The following is a 23,935-nucleotide window of genomic DNA, read 5'->3' as shown; positions in this document are numbered from 1 at the left end:
GATTTCCCCGAAATTAACTTAGAGATTCAATGTAATTAAAATCAAAATTGCAGTAGGCTTTCTTGTAAAACTTAACAAGCTGACTTTAAATTTGGAAATTTAAATAAATTTAAATATGGAAAATTTTAAATATGATTTAAATATGTAAAGTCAAAGGCCTAGAACAGACAAAACAAGTCTGAAAAAGACAATGTTGGAGACAAATTGCCTTCAAGACTTACAAAGCTACAGTAGTAGAGACAGTGTTATACTGGCAAAAGGCAGAAATAGAAACCAATGAAACAGAATAGAAAGTCCAGAAACAGACAATCAAATATGTGGCCAATTGACTTTTAACAAAGATGCCACAGCAGTTCAATGGGTAAAGGATTACCTTTTCAACAAATGGTACTGATACAATTAGTTAACAGTGTGTCCAAAAAATGAACCTCAACACTTTCTTCCCATCATACATAAAATTCCTAAATGAATCATGACCCTAAAAGTAAAAGCTCACACTACAAAACTCCTTAAAGAAAACACAGGAGAAAGTTAGTAACATTAAGTTAGGCAAAGATTTCTGAAATAGGACACAGAAAGCACAAACCATAAAAGAAAGAAAGAAAGAATCCAAAAAAGAGGAGATACATGTATATGTATAACTGATTCATTTTGCTGTACAGTAGAAACTAACACAACATTGTAAAGCAACTATATTCCAATAAAAATTAATTTAAAAAAAGAAAAAAATTAAAAATATTTGCTCTTTAAAAGACCCTGTAAAAACTGAAAAGGCAAGCCATAGACTGGGAGAAAATACTTGGAAAACATGCATCCAATAAAAGACTTGTATCCAGAATATATAAAAGATTCTTATAACTCAATGATAACAAGTAAAAAATGGGCAAGAGAATCAGAACACTCACTTCACCAAAGAAGATATACAGGTGACATATAAGCACACGAAAAGATGTTCAACATCATTAGTCATTAAGGAATGCAAACTAAAACCAAAATGAGATACCACTACACACCCACTATACTGTCTAAAATTAAGACTGAAAAAATTCAAGTGTTGGAAGGATGCAGAGCAACTAGAACTCTCATACACTTCCTGGTAGGAATGCAAAATAGTACAGCCACTTTAGTAAACAGTTTGGCAGTTTCACTGAGCCCACGAGCCACAACTACTGAAGCCCGTGCGCCTAGAGCCGGTGTTCTGCAACATAAGAAGCCACTGCAATGAGAAGCCCGCACCTGCAACGAAGAGTAGCCACTGCTCGCTGCAACTAGAGAAAGCCTGTGCACAGCAACGAAGACCCAACGCAGCGAAAAATAAATAAATAAAATAAGTAAATTTATTAAAAAAAAAAAAAAAAGCTTGTCAGTGACCCACCAATTACAATCCTAGGTATATACCCAAGAGAAATGAAAAGATATGCCTACAAAAGGATTTTCATGCCAACGTACACAATGACTATTATAATGGTCCAAAAAAACAAAAAACAAAAGTGAAAAACCCAAGTGTTCTACTTTGGTGAATGGATAAGCAAATTATAGTATAGCCACACAGTGGAATACTACTACTCAACAATAAAAAGGAGCAAACTACTGATAGATGCAAAAATGTAGATGAGCCTCAAAAGCATTATGCTAAGTGAAAGAAGACAGGCACAAACTACACACTGAATGATTCCATTTATATGAAATTCTAGAAAAGGCAAAACTATACACACACACTCACGCGCACACACACATTGTGACAGAAAGCATGTCAGTGGTTTCCAGGGGACAGTGCTGGAAATTAACTGCAAAGGGCATAGAGAACTTTTTTGGAGTGATAGATGTATTTTATATCATTATTGTGCTGTTAATAACACAATGTTTACATTTGTCAAAACTCATCAAGTTTTATACTTGAAATTGCTACATTTTATTATATATAGATTGCAGCTAAACAAAGAGGACAATAACAACAAAAGAAATATAAGCAAACACAAATTTGAGAACCATATATTTAGTGGCAAAAAAAAAAGGGAAGAAAGAAAAGGAGAAAAGGCTCTAGAATACATATGTCATTTAATTTGGAGTCTGGTGCCTTATACTATAACTGTGCTGCCTTCTTTCTGAGAATGCCTCTCTAAATATCCAGGTGAGAATATTCATCCTCAATCTTTTCCATGGGACACAAAAGATGTGCATGCGAGCACACATGCACACACACTCCCACGGGAGTATTAGACTTAATTCTTGGAAAGATAATCTAACTATATATATACACCCTGTTCTCGCCCACTTAAAAGGCAACATAACAAAATGAAAGCATCGAGTGGCTTCACTGTAAGGGATATAGTTGAAGTACTTTAAACTCTTAACAATAAATTACTTGGCACACATTTCACAACATGCTGAGACCCAAACAAATGGAATCACCAGCAGATTCATTCACTAATTCACTCTGAATAAAAATTTACAAAGAACTAATGCTGTCAGATAATGAATAAATGATAAAAAATCTGCAGAGTATTAAAGTATTATAAATTATCAATCTTAAAGAAATTAGGTCAATTAGTAAGTAGTTCATGAGCTATAGCTGAGCTAGGGACAAGTTAACACTAATGAAATAACTACAGAATGATAATATAGGTACATAATCAAATGCTAAATTTTGTCGTATTTATAAATGCTGTAAAAGTTCACTCAGGGTACGAATATCAACTGAGTGACTACTCTGTGCAGTGACTGTGAGTGCAGTGACTGTGCAGTGACTCTGGGGTTACAAAGGTAAGCAAAAGGAAGATAGGATAGTCCTTGCCCTTGTGGGGCAGGAAGGCAGGCTGACATTAACCAAATAAGCACACAGATTACCATGTAATTACACACTAAGCTAAACGCTGTAAGGGAAAAAGGTTTTCTTTTTCTCTTTCCTTCTTCCTTCCCTTCCTCCCTCCCTTTCTCTTTCTTTCCTTCCTTCCTTCTTTTTCTTTCTTTCTCTTTCTCTTTCTTTCTTTCCTTCTTTCTTTCTTCCCTTCCTTCCTGCCTTCCTCCCTCCCTCCCTTTCTTTCTCCTTTCTCCCTCCCTCCCTCCTTTTCTTTTTTTTTTAAAGAGCAAAACAGAATCCTATGCTCCTGCCTTAACTAATGCAGATCACTCCCCCCTGGTGAGTCTTTTGCCCTGATATTTTTCTAACTAAATCTCTACATCCCATTAACACCCAATCTTTCCTGATAGCACCAGTGTTACTTTCACTGGCAAGTCTTCTCTAACCCCTACAAAAATTAGAAGTCTCTCCTTTTTGCAGTGTGATAGAGAATAATAAAGCAGTACAATTTCTCGAGCACTTATTTTCTCATTTAATCATTACAACAACCATGAGATACAGTTATTATTATCCCCATTTTAAAGATGAGGAAACTGAAGCTTAGAACAAGAGAGAATTAGGTTACATCTCTAATTAGCTGCAAAGCCAGGAATCAAGCCTGGGTCTTTAGAACACAAACACATTCTTTAATTACATTCTTTAAATATCTACCTTAAATTTGAATTGGAAACACTAATATGAATTCATGACATATTTTCTTTCAGAAAAAAAAAAAAGTATGTATTCCTAACTCTGTCTACTGCAAAGGCATGAAAACAATGACCAACTCAACAGCAAAGATCACCTCTTAACACCCAGGTTATGGGTTTCCACATACCATTTCCAAATACACAGAACCTGATATGATTTCAGGTCTGGGGCAAAAATGTACAAGATAAACTAAGAACAAGCTGTCAAACTACAAGGTAAGGAAGTTTCCAAAGCTTTTAAAGCATAATTAATTTCTTTACCATCCCTTTCATTTCAGAAACTAAAAACTGCCCTCAGAATCCAATCTCTCTTTCTTCCTTCTCATCAAAACCCCTAAATTTTGGCTGGACACATGGCCGCCCAAGTACAGATTATACTCTGCCTTGCAGTAAGTGCAGCCAGGTTCTGGTTGATGGACTCTGACTGGAACTGCCATATAGACGTGTTAGGTCATGTTCACATTAGGAAGCTGCCTGCCCTCCACATTCTTCCCACAGGCTGAAATTCAGTTGTAGTATTGAACTAGGATGTGTTATAAAACCAGTGTCAACCATTCAGGTAAAGCAGACAGACGATCAACAAAGGAGAAGGAACGAGGGGTCCTAGACAATAGCTTGGAGCAGAACCACCCTACCTCCCAGACCACCAACCAGTTCTGTCTTTGATGAGAGAGAAAAAGAAACTTGCTTTTTAAGCCACTATTACTCTTGTCCCAATTACAGAAGCTGAACCAGTATCCTAAATCATATACCTTTCCAGAAGCTTTTCACAATCCTTGAAAGTTGAACTAGATGCTTGTCAATTTGTTCTGCTTTGTTGCAGAAAATATGCATTCGAAGAGGTAATTTTTGTGCATCAAAGGCAGGGAAGCACACATTCTAATCAAACCAATGCTAAATGCCTTTGTGATTCAATAAATAGAAAGCTGGCACCTCCAGGATCAAGTCCCATTCTAGTCCCATTACTCAGATTTGCTTGGATAATGTAGATGGGAAAAAAGCTTCAAATAAAGTTTTAACATTTTCAGTGGAACTGAGCATTTCTTATATCTACTTCCTCAAATATAAAACAGCCTTAGCTCTTACTCATAATGAACAACAAAAAAATCCATATAACTAGTATCAGGCCCTTACAGATTCATTTCAGTTTCCTCCTTCCCAATACATGTAGGAATAATTCTAAAACCCAAGATTAAGTCCTTCAACGTCCTTCCTCTCCCTAAGATTCTACCCTTCAACAATCATAATCCTCAGTTATTTTTGTTTATTTCCAAGAACAGTTTAAAATCCAAGGATACCCAAACTGAAATTATCTGGTGGAGAAAAGATATGTGAAAGAAATCTGCCTATCCTAGAATTTGCTGCTTGGGATTAGAGAAGAACAACACACTCTATTATATCACCTTTATATTTCTGCCTAGTATGAGAGTTTTATTAAAAAGGATGTACTAAATGTCACTGAATTGTTCACTTTAAAATGATTAATTTTATGTTATGTGTATTTCACCTCAACAAAAAAAATAAAAACCTTAGCAAAAGCCAAGCCCTTTACCAACCTAGCTAGAGAGAATAAAGAAAGAATAAAGACAAAGACGGAAGTAGGAGAGAAAGTTAAATAATGATGATGATGATGATGGTGACTGTAACGAATCAATTCATAAGTCTGACATTCAAAAAGAAAGAACAGAGACATAAGAAGGAAAAGATTGTCAAAGAAATAAGAACATTTCTGAAACTTAAAGGATATGAGTTCCCAAACGGAAAGGGCCTGCCAGGAGCCCAACACAAAGTCTAGTGGCAGTAAGATAAGTTAACAAGTAAAATAATGAACAAAAACTGGGATTACAGTGACAAGAAGAAAGCCCTAAAAGTGCAGAGAAGAAAGTACAACTAAATGCCCAAAAGCTTCACAAGAGGTAGCATTTGACCAGTGTCTCAACAAATACTGAGTAGGTTTTGGGGAGGGAAAGGTGGAAAGAGACAGGAAACATTCCAAAATTATGGAACAGGCCCTGACAAAAGAGTGTCATGTATTCAAGGAACAATGGGGTCAATTCATTGTTGGTGAAGCACTTAAAGGTAGTAAAAACCAAATAAATCATGGAAAAAGTTGGAATAAAATCATAAAGTGATTTTTATGCCCAGTTAGGGAGTACAGATATCCCAAGGGAGGAAATGAGGGGAAAAGGGAGAACACTTAAGTAGCATCAAAACTCAATTAGAGGGGCTCTCCGGGTGGCACAGTGGTTGAGAGTCCGCCTGCTGATGCAGGGGACACGGGTTCGTGCCCCGGTCCGGGAAAATCCCACATGCCACGGAGCAGCTGGGCCCGTGAGCCATGGCCGCTGAGCCTGCGCGTCCGGAGCCTGCGTTCCGCAACGGGAGAGGCCACAACAGTGAGAGGCCCGCGTACAGAAAAAAAAAAAAAAAAAAAAAAAAAAAAAAAAAACTCAATTAGAAAGATAAAGGCAGGTGGGGGTGGGCAAATGGGTGAAGGTGGTCAAAATGTACAAACTTCCAGTTATAAAACACGTACATCATGGGGATGTCATGTAAAGCATAGTGACTACAGTTAACAATACTGTATTGGTGTATTTGAAAGTTGCTAAGAGAACAGATCTTAAAAGTTCTCATCACAAGAAAAAAAATTTTTTCTCTGTATAGTGATCAACATTCACTAGTTACTATAGTGATATATATATGTATATATCTCAGTACATAAACATAGAATCATTGCGTTGCACACCCGAAACTAATACAATGTTATATGTCAATTATATCTCAATTTTTCAAAAAATACATATATGTGTGTGTATGTGGGTGTGTGTGTATATATATATATATGTACACATACATACATACATACACCCAAGAGCAGCGATGCTCAACACTTTTTACTGTGACACCATTTGAAGGCTTAAAAACTGAGGATCCTAAAGAGCTTTTATGTGGGTTATATCTACCTATTGATGTTTTCCATATTAAAAATTAAAAATAATAAAGTTTTTTTAAAAAAGATACAGGTTAGCAAAACAAATCTTAGGAATCTGTTTATAGATGGAAATCTTTACAATACTGATGGATGAAGCCTGAGAATGAATGAAACTGCCCAAGAGGAGCATGTCAAATAAAAAGGAAAAAAAATAAATTAATAAGTCTAAGATTAAACCAGTCACAAGTGTTAAAGCAACAAACAAATAAATTAAGGCAAAGGATTAAAACAGAACAAAAAGCCAGAGGAAAGCCAGAAGAGTATAAATCCAGAAGCCAAGAGAAAACTTTATGAAAGAGCGTTCAATAGTACTGGCAAGGGCTTCCCTGGTGGCGCAGTGGTTGAGAGTCCGCCTGCCGATGCAGGGGACACGGGTTCGTGCCTGGGTCCGGGAGGATCCCGCATGTCGCGCAGCGGCTGGGCCCATGGGCCATGGCCGCTGAGCCTGCGCGTCCGGAGCCTGTGCTCCGCAACGGGAGAGGCCACAGCAGTGAGAGGCCCGCATACCGCAAAAAAAAAAAAAAAAAATAGTACTGGCAAAACGTCATGAAAGAGAAAAATGTAAAACCAATGGTTGGATTTGGAAGATGAGGAAGACATTGCTGACCTCATTATGGGTAGAATCAGAAACTAGATTGTAATAGATTAAGGAGTAAAAAAGAGGTAGGGAAGCAAAGGAGACAGCAGAAACAACTTCTAAATTTGCTGTGAAAGGAAATTAAGGAAATTAAGAAAGGCACTAGAGAGGGAAATAGACGTCTGCAGGTAAAGATAGGAGTTTTTCCATTTGTTTTATTTCATTTCTTTAGAATGGCTGAGCCAGGGAGGTACTGTCTAATTTCAGAACATTTTCATCACCCAAAAAAGAAACCCCATACCCATTAGCATCTCATCTTATCCCCAACCCCTAGCAACCACTATTTCTGTTTCTATGGAATTGCTTGTTCTAGACATTCAAATAAATGGAATCATGCAGTAAGTGGCCTTTTGTGTCTGACTTCTTTCACTTAGCATATTTTCAAGGTTCATCCACACTGCAGTGTATGTCAGAATTTCATTCCTTCTTAAGGGGATCAACACTCCATTTGTATAGATATACCACACTTGTTTATGCATTCATCAGCTGATAAACATTATATCGTTTCTACTTTTTAGCTATTATAAATAATGCTGATATGACATTTTACGTGGTAATGTTTTCATTTCTCTTAGGTGCATACCAGGAGTAGAATTCTGGGGTCACAGAATAACTGTGTTGAACTTCTCGAGGAACTGTCAAACTATTTTCCACAGCAGCTACATTACATTACACTCCTACCAGCAATGAGGGTTCCAGTTTCTCTACCTTTTCATCAACATTTGCTTTATCCATCTTTTTTATTTTAGCCATTATAGTAGGTAAGAAGTGGTATCTCATGATGGTTTTGGTTTGCATTTCCATAATGGCTAATGATGGTGAACATCTTTTCACATGCTTATTGGCCATTTGTATGTCTTCTGTGGAAAAATATCTTTTCACATCTGTTGCCCTTTTTTTAAATTGGGTTGTCTTTTTATTTTTGTGTCATAAGAGTTCCTTGTATATTCTGGATACTAGGCCCTTATCAGATACGTGATTTGCAAATATTTCCTCCTGTTACTATCTTTTCCACACAGTATCCTTTGAAGCACAAATGCTTTTAATTTTGATGAAGTCAAATTTATCTAATTTTCCTTTGGTTGTGTTTCTGGTGTCATGCCTAAGAAACCACTGCCTAATTAATCCAAGGTCATCAAAATTTACGCCTATGTTTTTTCTTTCAAGGGTTTTGGCTCTCACATTTAGGCTGCCCACCCATTTTGATTTCATTTTTGTACATGGTGTCAGGTAAGAGTCTAACCTCACTCTCTTGCATGTGGATATTCAGTTGTTCAGTACCACTGCTTGAAAAAGATTATTCTTTCCCCATTAAACTATCTTGTCTCCCTTTTCGAAAATCAATTGACCACAAATGTATGGTTTGTTTGACTCTTGATTTTATCTATTGATCTATATGCCTATCCTTATGCAGTACTGTACTGTTGGTGGGGGGGGTTGTTTGTTTTTTTGTTTTTTTTAAATCACACACTAGCATGTAAAGAGTAATGGACTTGAAGTAAAAATAAACACCAATGGTCAAGTCCCAGCTCTGGCTCTTACTTGGGAATTGGCTATACTACAAAACTCATTTCCTTACTCTCGCAGAATTAGGAATTAAGTGAGATGTGAAATTACCTTGTAAACAATAAAAGGTAACACAATTAAGTTTTGTACATATTTTCTTAATGATTACGACTGAACCTCATAAATTTTGGCAGCCAGGAATAAAAGTAACATAGTAAGAACCTTTCATAATCTGTTTCTAAAAAATAGTGCCTAGCACATAGTAGGCCCTCAATAAATATATATTGAGTAAAATTAACTATTTTCCAATTGCTTTGTTCTCTATTTTCTGTAACTGTTAAGACTGAGGAAACAACTTATAAATTTTAAATCATCAAACTTCAGGTTTTTCCTTTAGCAATTATTTCCTTGGAGGAAAAAAAGGTGGGGGGGGGGGAGTAAATTTCCCTTAGGCTACTTCTAGCTTTTTAATATTATCCAATATTCTACTTAAGAAGGTTCTCCTCATATGATATTTAATAAGAAAAATTTTAAATATTAAAGTCAAAGTGAATTCTATAAAATTTAGTAACAACATGATTTATTTAGTTGGTAGTTCCTACAATTAACTCTATAGTTACAATGTATACCCTTTAAGTTTAGGAGGAAAAAAAAAAACACCTTTTTTTGGTTCCAGCAGCTTAAGATCAATATTTGTTCAGAGGAAAGAGCAATTACTTGGGAATCAGCAATATGTTTTATCCAAAAAATTTCAAAAGTGAGGTCTTTAACAACTTTAGTGAAATATAATTACCTACCATAAAATGCACCCATCTTAAAAAGTGTCCAATCCAAACTATATCCAACCTCCTGGGATCAACCATTATGGAAAAGAATATTTAAAAACGAATGTCTCTATGTGTATAACTGAGACACTTTGCTGTACAGCAGATATTGGAACAGCACTGTAAATCAACTCTACTTCAATTAAAAAAAAAGTGCCCAATCCAATTATTTTTAGTAAATTTACAGAGTTGTACAACTTCCACCACCATCCAGTTTAAGACCATTTCCAACACCCTGAAAAGATCACTTGTGCCCATCTGCAGTGAGTCCCCAGTCCATTCCCCGGCAACCACTAATCTATTTTGTGGACATTCCATAAAATGTTGTAAAAACTGAATCACACAACATGTGGTCTTTTGCACCTAGCAGAATGTTTTGGAGGTTCATCCACACTGTAGCATGTCAACAGTTCATTCATTTTCATTGCTAAATAATATTCCAAGCTTCTTTACTTTATGTCTGGTATAAAACAACCCACAAAAACAATTTGTATCCTCTTTTACAAAGAGGTTAAAAAAAAAAAGTTACCAAAAATATTTACTCCTTGTATACTCCACACTACTGCCACTATCTTTCTAAAATTCAAATCTGATCGCTTTTTCCTCTGCTAAAATCTCTTCAACAATTACCATCAACCTATAAGGCAAAGTGCAAGCTCCTTGGCAGAGCACACACTGTGAGCCATGTTGATCTGTCCAGTCTCATTCCCTATTGCTCCTTTCTTGAGCACTCTACCAGCAATCAGTTACTGAGGTATACATGGTTCTCCCATGCTCTCTTCTATCACCTACATGCCTTTGAACTCATCTACTTCACAAATTTGCATTAAGTTTTCAAGTCCAACTTAATTCATCATTTCCCAGAGCCAGCCTCACTTTCTCAGCAGCTTGTGCTGTAATCAAATTACTTCTTACACCATGCCACAACTGTTTACCTATGTCTCTTACCAAACTCATCCCAGCACCTAACCTTATGTCTGAACATCACTGGTATTCAGTAAGTATCTGTTCAATTAAACAATACATTCTGACTACTAATATTCTTCTGCTCACTTCAATAAGGAAGATCAACTGTACTCTAAAACTGATGGTGAAAAGGACCTAACAGAAGTAGTATAACACAATTGCAAAGTCTAGGGCAGTGGTCTGCAAAACAGGGTATACTCCAGGGGTCAACAAACTATGGCCCTCCAGCCAAATCCAGCCCACAGCTTGTTTCAGTAAATAAAATTTTATTGAAAACAGCCATGCTCATTTGTTTAATATATTGTCTGTGGCTGCTTTTACCCTACAACAGCAGAGTTGAGTAGTTCCAACAGAAGCCATATGGGCTGAAAAGCCTAAAATATTTACTATCTGGCCTTTAAAAAGAGTTTGTCAACCCGAAATACATCATGATGCGTGGCGGGGGGAAAGAAAATATCAGAACTCCCTTTATATAAGTTTTTCAACTCATCTTTTATAAAAAATTCTTACTTTTGTATATATTTTCTAATATTAATACATCAGTGATATATATAATTTCTAAATGTAAAAATGTACACACACACATTAGGGATTGTGCATGCCCATATTATTTTTTTACTAATATAAGTGACTCAATTAAAAAAAAATTTTTAAACAAAAACCTAGTAAGTCTTATTAAGACAGACAAGTTTTAGAGTTTATTGAAAATTTAGCAATCAAGATTATTATATGAACAATTAGGTTCTGTAAGTACTTCAAAGGACAAGAGAAAGAGGCCTAGAATTAAATATTTTCCAAACCAAAATGCTCAAAACATCTCTAAAGAATCTTTTATGGGGTTAAAAATGTTACTCAAATGATGCAGGTAGTACTAATTCTTCAAGATGAATGCAACCAAATATGTGTTACATAAATCCAAACTGCTTCAAAAGTGGCTGTTTTTAAAAAAAATCAGTGTAACAGACAAATCAAATGCCAATTTGCCCTTCCAAGCCCTGAAGCCCAATTGCCTGATACATAATCAATATATGATAAACATATAAACTAAGAGAATACTTCACTACATTTTTTTTAATCCATGGGTATTTAACATAATGCAATTTGTAACTCAAGTGTTCCTTAGTTGTGATAGTAGGCTATTTCCACTTATGACAACAGATACTAACCTAAGGTTCTGAAGGGCCCAGGAAATACCAAATTCCTCCCTTTATAGATCTTAAGGTTAGGAAGGTGGTTTCCAATAAGTCAAAAGTTGAGGTCTGATCACCATCCTCAACAAATTTATATACTACATTTACCAACTGAACCTGGATTTGTCAGGTTAGGGTTGTCATTCTGTGTTGAATCATATTCTCCAACAAACAGTAACAGCCCCCAGAGAGAACTACACTCTACTCTGCTCACCTTTAAGGCTCTTTCTGAGGCCTTCCGAGATGACTAGCATCAGACTTTTGAGGAAGGCTAGCCATTAGACAAGGCTTTTCCCCACGATCTGACTGCTTGAAGTGACATCCAGGATCAGGTCGATCCTGTATCCAGGAATCATGACCCTCCCTGAGGCACCAGTCATCATGAGACAGTCAGTGCACTTTGGCACTTCTTGAAAACCACTGGACTTTCTGCTCCTTTAGCTGAAAGGAAAAAGAACATCAAAACCACAACCAACAAAACAAAGGGGGGAAAAGCAGTCATTCAACCTGAAAAGACAGAGCGTGGGGAAAAATATACCAAAACAGCCTTGTCTAGGTCAAAATGTAGCCTTGCTTTGATGTAAAGATCATAGTTTCAGTATCGTTCCAGTCAATGCACGTTTATTCCTAATACACAAACCTAAAGAATTGTAAATCTATTGTATTACATCTGAAAAGAACAATTCAAGGTGGAAGTTATATAAAATAGCTATTTATGGAACACAGCTAAACAATATAATGAAGGTATTTATAAAAGAGTAACAGCCTCAGGCTCAGGTGAGTGTGCCCCATCAGGAGACCAAGCACTCAGCTTTTTCATGCTCTCAAATTGTAATCTGACTTAGAGAGGCATGAAATACACCTAACAGACTGACTTGAACTGAGTTTAATTGGCAGAAACTGCCAATGCAGTCAAAGCCAATCTTAAATTACACACTGTTGAACAGAAAAGGAATTAAGCTTCCATCCTCTTTAAATGACTTGACACTACTACAAGGTACACCCCCTGACACACAATGCTCTTGTCCTAGCATTCTGACTATCAATGTTCATGCTTGTTTAAAATAAGCACTTGAAGATGTTTACATTATGGCTTTAAACAAAATAACTTAAAGATCTGATAAATAAATAATAAGATGAAAACGATTATTTATTTAATCTGCTTCAAAATAAAAATTCTATCAGAACCCAGAGATAAAATTCTGCTTATTTCTCTGTTTTTAAATACAAAATACTTTTCCTAAGACATAATGTTAAAAGGCAAGAAAAAGTCTTTAAGTTTACTGTTTAAAAAGTTGGCTCATAACTCCTTTGACACATTTGTACCCTAAAGTTAATGATACTTGATCAAACAATTATTTTATATTCTTTTCTACTACTTATCCAATATCCCCATCTCAGTCACCACTACCAATAATATCCACACATAGATTCCCAAGTTGAAAACCTCAAAATACTACTAAAACTGTGGGTTTTGTTTTGTTTTTACTTGTCTGAGAATATGATTAAAGCTAGAGACCTCTGTCCCCCAGAGAACTGTGCATATATATCTAGACAATGTCTGGATAAGATTTCAGGGGATTTACAGAACTCTCTGAAGCCCAAGCAGGGACCCTGGGTTCAGAACCCTGTCAGACACTTGGCTTTTTTCTTCTCCCTTACCGTCCTTGAGGACCTGCCTAGCATACCTATGAAAACCTATGAATCTCTCAGACTTCTGCCTCCCTGTCCGGCGCTGGCTTAGTTTTGGCACACCCCATGTTTTTCCTGGGTTGTTGCATATAGTCTGCTAATTCTTCCCAGTTTACCATCCTTCACATCTATCTTCTTTCACGTTCTAGCAAAGTACACTCACTAAACTGCAAATCTGCTCGTGTGACTCATCTGCTTCGTATCTTCAATACCTCCTCTGCAAACGTTAACAGAATGATGTCCAGTCTCCTTAGGATGGTTTCATCTGGCCTCCACCTGCACTCCAAGCATCCACTTCTCCTACCTACACTGACCATATTCCACTCATAGAATTTACAGCCTCCCAATATACTGTTCTCATGCCTTCATACTTACATATATACACTGTTCCCTCTTCCTGCAATGTCATGGCTCAATTCCTTACTCATTCCTCAAAACTTAGCTTCTCTCTTTATTTCTGCCATGAGATTTATCTTAGAGTGTTAAAAATGCTCATTTACTTTCCTATCTTGAAAGACAATATGTTTTCTAGGGGGCAAAAGCCTTGCTTAATTCCATCTTTGTGTCCCCAGTACCTAGAATATAGCAGTACTAAATATAAATGTATGGTGTGCCACGATTCTTGTACACAACCAAAGTCACTATGCAGCACAAGAAAAGTCATTGCTGAATTAATCTAAATTATACTTTAAGCATTGAAAATTGGAACAATTCATTATGGAAGGGTATTTTAGCAGCAACTCTCTAGAAAGCAAAAATTAAGTGTAACCATCACCAATTCTATGTATATATAAACTTAAAAAAAAATGCTAGTTATGAACATCCAAATCAGGAATTAAAGCGTAGTAAGGGTAAGAGAAAACTACATAGTCCTTTCGATAAAAACTCCTAAGACAGATATAGCAAGCACATGACAGACAGTATGAATTAATTACTCCCCCTTTTTTACCCTCTTCTCCTCTACCCTATTCTCATTCTCAGGGTCTAAGAGAACTCTTCAATACAGCATACCATATGCAGCAGCTAAAGACTGACTGCAGTTGGTACAAAAGTTAATACCTGAGGGCTATCCAATAAGTGATTCTAAGTCATATCAAACACAATAAAAAAAATATTCACAGAAGACCTATTCCATATCCCTTGGACACCCAATTCCCAAGTTTAACAATTCTAAAGGTCAAGAATTAATTTTTATCTTAAACAAAACATACTGCTGGCCATGTACATCAAAAACAGTTTTATCTTGTTTGGTTAAAGTTGTTTATTTTTACATGTATTTTTGTAGTTTTAAAATATATATATTTGTAGTTATGTTCTAAAACTATGGTTTCGAGCCATAGTTGATTCTGATGCATAGTTTCTGGGTATCAAAATCAACTTGGACACATCCAAAAATACAGATTCCCAGGTACCTGCCCAGATCAATGGAAGCAAAATTTCCAGAATTAGAGCTGAGGCATGTATATTTTATAAAACACTTAGGTGATTTTGATGCAGTCATTTGAAAACTACTTTTCTAAATATCAGTAGTTTATATATGTAAGAACTAGAATCAGAAGAGTAATAGAAACATCTCTAAATGAAATTTTTCTTACATGTATAGCATCTCTTATTGCTTATTGGTTCTGACAGGCTAATAAATGCAGGGTGAAGTTGCTTCACCCTCTGAAATAAAAACTATTTTGATATATCTTAACACAGAATTCTAGATAATAGATGAGTAACTGTAGCCGCACAGCTTCACTAAAGAATGATCAGCCAGCATTTCCTTTTAATTATTCTATTATAGTGTCTGTCTAGAGGCAATCCTTAAGAGTTTTTCTTTCCACATGACCTTGAAAAAAGATTCTTTCAAAAAGAGTATTGCAAATGTGGATTGCAGAAAATTCACTACAGGTATTAAATTGAAATATATCATCAACTTCTTTTAATTATCATTTTTATTATAATTACATATTTTCAAATAATAATAATTGTAGATATTATACATTTCTATAGCACACCAGAAGTAAGCGGTTGAGAGAACACAGCCAAAAATATGGGTAAAAAAGAAAATGCAGGGCTTCCCTGGTGGCGCAGTGGTTGAGAATCTGCCTGCTAATGCAGGGGACACGGGTTCGAGCCCTGGTCTGGGAAGATCCCACATGCCGCAGAGCAACTGGGCCCATGAGCCACAATTACTGAGCCTGCGCGTCTGGAGCCTGTGCTCCGCAACAAGAGAGGCCGCGATAGTGAGAGGCCCGCGCATCGCGATGAAGGGTGGCCTCCACTTGCCATAACTAGAGAAAGCCCTCACACAGAAACGAAGACCCAACACAGCTATAAATAAATAAATAAATAAATTTAAATCATATGGGCTTCTAAGAAGACCTCTGCATTAAAAAAAAGAAAGAAAATGCAAATGATCTATATCCAACAAATTCTTAGTAAATGTTCTTGAAAGTTGAATTGATAGAGACTAACATATTTATATAGTAATGTTACACATATGTTTAGAACATTTGAATCACAAATCAGTAAGACAGGAGCTAATCTTGATAATGAAAACTCAGAAATGAATTTACACACAGATCTGTTTAATACAGTCTATCATACTACAATGACGTCCCTCAAGATTCCTTAGAAGTCTTTTTGAAAAAGAAAAAAATAAAGACAAAATTCCCCCAAATTCTAAGCGTTTGGGAAACAACAACAATTTTAAATATGTGTTTTAAAATCTTTGTAGACACAATTAAAATAGTTTTGACAGCTTACGGCACATATTTTTGGTGACTTTAGTGAAATACAAATATTTTATGGTGGGGGAAGATGGGATTTCTGAATTATTTCAGATAGTAGAAACAGATTTTAAAATTCTGGATTGTCTTTTAATCAGTGTATATCGTGAAGAGTTAAATACAAACTGTAATTACAGATCTTAATTATAGATTATCCTTACAAAAGATAAAACCATTAAACATTGCCCAGAATGATCCAGAAAAATCACTAATACCAGTCCATATCTCAAAGACTGATGGGACTTCTGCATCAACTTTTGAGAACTGACAAGTTGAAAGATAAGACCCCAAACTATAGCCACTTGAACACACAGTTGAGGTTCCTCAGACATTTCTTTCTACAAACACGTGCACTTTCTGAACATCTTCCAAGCAGTTATGAAAGTAGCTGTCCTAGTTTGTCTTAAAAAGCTGGGAAAGCTCATAAGGCAAAATTTTTAATGCCAAAAGCCAACAGGATTTTTTTGACTGCAAGTATCTTCTCTAAATTGTTAGCCTCCAGGGCAATCATAACTGATAAAGAGATGCAGAAAGAGTCTTCAGCAAATCTCAATATTTGAAAGATAACACTACTATTAGCACTTTCAAGGAAGAGAAAAATAACTGCTACATGATCCTGGAATGTCATTCATCACCAAGAAGGTACTGGCAGGATTTCTTCTGACTACTTTATTGAGCAATATAGTTAGCCATGTGTTCCTGGAACCATAGCACAGAATAGTTTTCCACTGCAAAAGAATATCAGAGAAGATCTTTGCAAGCAATAAAAACCAGAAAAAAATTTTTTTTCTATAACTCTAATTAAAATATGGTGATTCTACCAAAACATTTGATACATTAGTAACATAACATGATAAATGGTATTATGAGTATATGACCACAAGTATGTTTATCAACACCAAAGATGAAAAAAAAAAACCACCAAAGATGACTATTATGGCAATAATATAAATTTCTTGTGTATCAGAATTCAAAGTCCCATCTAACTCAGAGCTCATAAGTGAAAATACGGCAAACAACCAGTTTTACCAAATAGCTACATTTAAAAAGAAAAAAAGTCAAAAAATACACACATACTCTTCCATCACAAGCAGTCATCAAAAGTCCTACAGAGTTATCCAAAAAACACTACACTAGAAACACACTCATGAACAATTCCGACCATGGCCTGGACTTTTATTAAATAAGGCCAAAAAAGATCATTAAAATTATAAATTAAGGTAAAATGATTTTATACAGCTCAGGATTTTTGTCCATAATACACACTGTTTCTCTCGTAATGGCTAACATACTGCTAAATGATGAACCATCACAGAGGAAATGGTATCCCTACATTACTTTGACAAACAAGTTATAAGTAATTAGACCATTCTGGCCTGTACAGATTTAGCCAGGTCAGGAGGCAGTATGGCACCAAGTTTTTCCATGAACTATTTTCTACACAAAACAACTTTGTACCAGGTTTCTCTATAACTTTCACAGATATAATCTATGAGCCACATCCTATACCAAATCATCCACAAGATCCTTGCATTTAATCAAAATTAAAATGACTATAAAAATTCACATTACACAGGATTTGACATATGTACAAGATAGGTAATATTAACCCACCCCTCCCTCTTTAGCGCTCCCATATACACCTAGTAGGCATCTCTAGTTTATCATTCATAAAACCACTTAATAGGCAATTCTCCTCCATAAAACTGTGAACTTAAGAACTAGAAATCCACCCTATTCATCTCTGTTATCTTCACTGACTAGAAATGCCCAGGTCATAATAGTCATTCAAGGGACACTGAGTGAATAAGAACATAATACCTACATCACAAATGTATAGAAAACAGAAGCAGACAAACAGGAAATCAGGTAAATAGAACATAAATTTCCAGAACATACAATAATAGAATTAAACAGAAAGACTGTAGATAGCATCAGGGAAAAGGCACTGGGTCTTGAGGGGCTGGGATGTCTTTAGAATTTAGATCAATTCTAATCCAGAATTTGGCAATAATAAATGTTATAACCTTCAGCAAATCACTTTACCTCCCTGGATCTCAATTTCCTCATTTGTAAAATAAAAAGTAATACTAGATGAGCTCCATGTTTCCTTACATGCCATAAGGATGATTTCAAAGCAGCAGGAACACTTATTCCTGAAAAATAGTACTGGCAGAACAGATAAAATACACTATGTGAGATAATATAACTCGTAAGCAAAGGGTATTGTATGGGTGGGATGCACAACTCCATAAACCGTAGCAGGTCACATTAATAGCGGTCACAGGTAATCAAGAATTATACACATACCTAATGTGGAAATCATCAACACAATCACTCATTCAATAAATCTTTAAAAAGAATCAAGTTTTGCCAAAGGCAAACGTTAAGAGAACTAAAGAGAAAGAGGCAAAGGGAACATTCTGCTTGTTATCTCCTAGTAGAAATTACAACAATATAGATCACATATACCACACACATGCATACACACACACAAACACAAAAGCAAATCAAAAAGCACCTTTATGCTTTTTATAAATTGATAATTCTCCTCAAAATGAATAACATAATTTAATTACTTAGACTAGAAGAGACCAGGATTCCAGCAATCCCACTACTGGGCATATACCCAGAGAAAGCCATAATTCAAAAACACACATGCACCCCAATGTTCATTGCAGCACCCTAAATGCCCATCGACAGATGAACGGATAAAGAAGATGTGGTACATATATACAACGGAGTATTACTCAGCCATAAAAAGGAATGAAATTGGGTTATTTTTAGAGAGGTGGATGGACCTAGAGACTGTCATACAGAGTGAATTAAGTCAGAAAGAGAAAAACAAATACCATATATTAATACATATATGTGGAATCTAGAAAAACGTTACAGATGAACCGGTTTACAAGGCAGAAATTGAGACAGAGACGTAGAGAACAAACACATGGGCACCAAGCGGGGGAAAGTGTTGGGGGGGGATGGTGGTGGATGAATTGGGAGATTGGGATTGACATATATATATATATATATATATATATACTAACATGTATAAAATAGGTAACTAATAAGAACCTGCTGTATAAATAAATAAATAAATAAATAAAATTAAAAAAAAATTAAGCTTCCACAATATACACATATAGGGTACATCCTCTGGCCCACAAAATGAGTCTTGTTGGAACATTAATAACCAAACATGCCGATGATCAAAGAAACTCCTAAACTTGAAACCCAACACAACTCAGAGACCTATGTTCCAACCGCATATCCAAAATAAACCTTTGCCTTATAACAAATGACTCTTCCACCTCAGATAAGAAGTAGCAGTGAAAAATTTTGATCTTGATGACTACCAGACTCAATACAACAATATTTATAATCAATATTTTTAAAATATAAGCTCTGTTCTCAGAACTATGCTAAATATTGTAGAAGATATAAGAGAACTAAAAGATAAGCTCCTGGACCACAGGAAAATCTTCCCAACTTTACTAGCAAGGAGTTTTAGGTTATTATAAACACATAGGTCTATTTCTCCAATATCTTTCCCAAGGACCTAGGAAGAAAGGTGAGCAATTCCAACATCCATGTATATTTCAAGATATTTTTTTAAAGCTAGAGGAGGTCCTACGAAACAAATATTACAAACAAACCAGATCCAGATATATGGGAACAAAATATACTGTACCCCAAAGGGCATTTCTACAAAGGTGGTAAGACCAGAGCACCCTGAATGGATAATCTCACATGTAGGAATATAAATATAAATGTAAATATAAATATAAATGAGAAATACCTTTGTAGTCATCATAACTACAAAACAAAATCATTAGTATTTCTGACCTGATTATTGATATCTCAATCTTCCTCTCAGTCAAATTTTTCAAAAGGAAGGTAAAGTGGGAAAAATCAGTTTGAGAACTTCAAATTTAAAGTTAAGCAACATATTGATTGTTCATGTATATAATCAGTGTCTATCTGTTCCTAATAGTGGCAGGATATAATTGGCTATACACATCAACTAAGTTTAAGAAAGCCCCAAAATCCATTAAGTTCAGCTATGGAGTGTTCCAAGGCTACTAATTATGTATAGACTATAAATTATTTAATTATGAATTTTAATCTACCTAAATTTTTCAACTGTTTCTCTATGAATTATATCCTAAACTCCCTTCAACATCAACTGCTCAAACAAAATAATTCTGGCTCTTTTCCCCTCAAGTCAAGATCAGGCAATAACAATTCTTTACTAGTTCCAATGCTTCATGATAGAACAATACAGTTGTTCTTTTCGTTACAGCCTACCAAGCACTTTCATATACATAATTTCATTTCAGTCTTCCAACAACCCTGTGAGGTAAGGCAAGAATTATCACCTTTATTTCACGAACAAGGATAGAAATTTAGGGAAGCTAGGTAACTGATACAAACTTCACTGCTAGAAAGTAGTTGAACAATGACTAGAACCCACGTGTCCTGACTCCATATCCAATCTGCATTCCACAATGTCACACAAATGAAAGTATTTCTAAAAATTACTGAACTTAAAGACTACACTCTTCCTACTTAATCAAACCGTGTGTAAATACAGTGAGAATTAAAATTAAGATTCTAAATCAAATGCAAGCAGTAAAGAGAGTAGCCTAAACCATCTCCTTTCTACAACAACCTATTTTAATAAACGAAATGTTCAAAAGCAATGTTCAGGGACTTCCCTGGTGGTCCAGTGGTAAAGAATCTGCCTTGCAATGCAGGGGACACAGATTCAATCCCTGGTCAGGGAACTAAGATCCCACATGCTGGGGGGCAACTAAGCCCATGTGCCACAACTACTGAGCTCGTGAACTTCAACTAGAGCCTGCGTGCCACAAGCTACAGAGCCCACGCGCCCAGGAGCCTGTGCACCACAACTAGAGAAGAGAAAACCCACACGCCACAACTCAAGAGAAGACTGCGCACCACAACAAAGAGCCCACGTGCCGCAACGAAAGATCCCGCATGCCTCAACAACAACAAAAAATAGCAGTTCAAATACTAAACTAAAAACAGCTTAAGGTTAAAATAAACCTTTTGCACTCACCCTATCACATCACACACAACCAACTCTGCACAATGCATGCTAGTAGAGAATACATGAGGTTAGCTGTAAATTATTTATATGGTATTTGACTTAGAATTAAAATACCCAAACACCTTCACTTTTCCTAGTTTTAACCTCCTCTTGGCTTTGCTACTCTAGTCTAGGAGTCTCCATAGTGCAGTACACATGACAAACCACTGAAATATGGGAAGAAATTATTAGAATGCTGTCTCCATTTTTTTAGCCTGAAAATAAGAATTCATTTTACTAAATCTAATATATGAAAATATATGAACTGACACTGTGACCCTCACATAAACTCAAAAATACATATATAATTGAGATGGGTGGTAGGCTCCAAAATTTTTCACAGAAGGGATTCCTATTCAAGAAAATTTAGAAGCCATTGCTACAAACAACAGAGAAGGTAAATGAGTTCTAGGAGACAGATGACTCTAGACTGCATCAAATAAAGAGAGAACCTACTTAAGGTTTCAATATCCTACAATGTACACATAAATAAAGATTTTTCAACTGCATTTGCATAATCCATGCTGATATAAACATAACTTACCTCATCCTGGACTCCACTGGTAGTAGTCAACTTGCTCCCATCAGTAATTGTAATAATTATTGCTGGCTCCAAAAAAAAAGGGTTTCTTCCCTAAAGTCAAAAAACACATTGATCGTGTTAAGGTCTAGATCAGCTTAATTTTTCTGAGTAAAAAGTCAATTTTCAGAACAGTATATAAATCCCCCTTTCTTGTTTTTAAATTTTATTTATAGCACATATCTTTTGTATATTATTTTAAAAGGTTTAGAAGGAAATGTACTAAACAGAGGTTAACCTTGAAGGGTTAGAATTAGAAAGAGGAAAAAATAGATTTTTCACTTCTTTCTACATTTTTGTATTGTATTAACTTTTACAGTGAGCATCTACATTTATGTAACTAAAAGTATTTAATTTCTTAAAAGGGACCCTACATTTCAATTCTAGTGATTTGACATATCTAGATACTACAAATTAAAATAATAGGTAATTTTCTTTAGAAACTTCTTAGAGAGGAAGGCAAAACACTAGGTGATCCTTTACAAGTAATCTATGCCTATAATCAAAGTATCTAACCAAGTGACTAGGTATGGAAGGGCTCTAAGAGCTGGTTCCAAAGAAACACTAGGCCTACCCTGAGCTTAGCAAAATTTTAAGAACAGTCCAATGTGAAAAGTTAAAAGTAAGAAGGATGGCTACTTAAAGAAATTGCTTGGTGAGAGGAGTAAAAAAAATAACAGCAGCGGAGGCAATGGAACACAGTGGCACAGAGCTCTTAAATGCTCTATAGTTAAGGTGAAATAACATCAATAACTTCCATTCAAATCTCTAGCCAAGTCACTCTATGAGTACTATGATCAATTCTAGGTGACACATTTTGTTCGGGACTCAGATAAACATAAGCTTATCTTTTACATATAAAATGACTCTCATTTGAGATACTGAAGCAGATTCTGTATAACTCTTTAAGACAAAACCATGACCAGAGGGTATAAGTTTCAAGAGGGTAAACCCTAAGCTGGAAATCAAAGGTATCAAATTCTCTGCAACTAACAGTGTTCAAGAAAGGACAGAACAAAGTTGTGTTGGGTATGATGTAAAACAGCATATGACAAATGCACACTTTAATGGGCATGTGAATCACTCGGTGATCTTAATAAAATGCAGGCTCTGGTTCAGTAAGTCTGGGACAAAGACTAAGGTTTCGCATTTCTAACAAGACTGCAGGCTAGGAGACGCTAATGTTCACTGACCATACATAGAATAGCAAGAATGTAGAAGGGTTATATGCATGTAATATCTTATGGTTCTGTAACATTTTCCTTACACGTATATAACTCTCAATCATTAGCAGATTACAGTACATACTCCGTATTTGTTGAATGAGTTTACCAGCACTTTTCACATACGGTAATTGTGATTATAACCTAATCATAAAGTGGGAGCAGGGGGATATCTGGTATATTAAATTTCTTGATCAAGTCAAGAAAGTGTATGTAAGTGGCATATACCATTTTCAAAGTGGTGTCCAAGAAACAATGGTTCCAGGTAGAGAAAACTTCCTCTGGTCATATAAAATTAAAATATGTTGGATACAACCTTTTAAGCTCTCAAATGCACAGTCGCATTCAAATGTTACTAGAACCTTACAGGAGAAAGACAAGAATTTCCCTTCCCTTCCTCTTCTACAACATTCAAGGCAGATGGAACACATTTTGGGAGACATTACATTACACACCATTCACCCCCAACATAAATTCTCATAATGCAGATCTTCTCTTTAATCGAGAAACAGGCAATGTTCATATTCCCAACCTCTGAGCTTTGATTGGCTCCCTCAAGAAGAATGCTCTTCCTTTTCCCTGCCCACAACCCATCCAATTCCTAATCATTTTTTAAGGCCCAGTTTAAGTCTTCCTCTTCTGTCTTGAAACTTTCCCTGATTACTCTGGCCTTGAATAATTCAGCCCTTTCCCTCTCCAAATTTTAATAGTGGTAGTTTTCAAACTTAAGTAAATAAAAGTATAAATATAACATTTCCTCAAATAAAATTGGATTTGGAGTCCTTTCATGGAGTACATTCTGAATACCACTTCCCCACAGCGTTTATCCTCTCCTTCTCATATTTTCAATTTAAATATACAACACCTCACACAACAACATATAGGT

At 35.7% G+C, this 23,935-nt stretch overlaps 1 protein-coding gene across 2 annotated transcripts in view; it reads right to left on the bottom strand.

Annotated features, from left to right (window-relative positions):
* INTS6 (integrator complex subunit 6) overlaps positions 1 to 23,935 on the bottom strand; it is a 94,619-nt gene that overhangs the window by 42,028 nt on the left and 28,656 nt on the right. For both annotated transcript variants that reach the window (XM_060079812.1, XM_060079813.1), the window contains one exon: positions 21,791 to 21,880. In XM_060079812.1, coding sequence (XP_059935795.1) covers positions 21,791 to 21,880 — 90 coding nt within the window. The remainder of the gene's footprint in view (positions 1 to 21,790; positions 21,881 to 23,935) is intronic.

This window comes from Mesoplodon densirostris, chromosome 17 (assembly GCF_025265405.1).
Source record: "Mesoplodon densirostris isolate mMesDen1 chromosome 17, mMesDen1 primary haplotype, whole genome shotgun sequence".
Classification (NCBI taxonomy): Eukaryota; Metazoa; Chordata; class Mammalia; order Artiodactyla; family Ziphiidae; genus Mesoplodon; species Mesoplodon densirostris.
The sequence above is the reverse complement of the archived record's forward strand: the minus strand, read 5'-3'. Positions and strand labels throughout refer to the sequence as shown.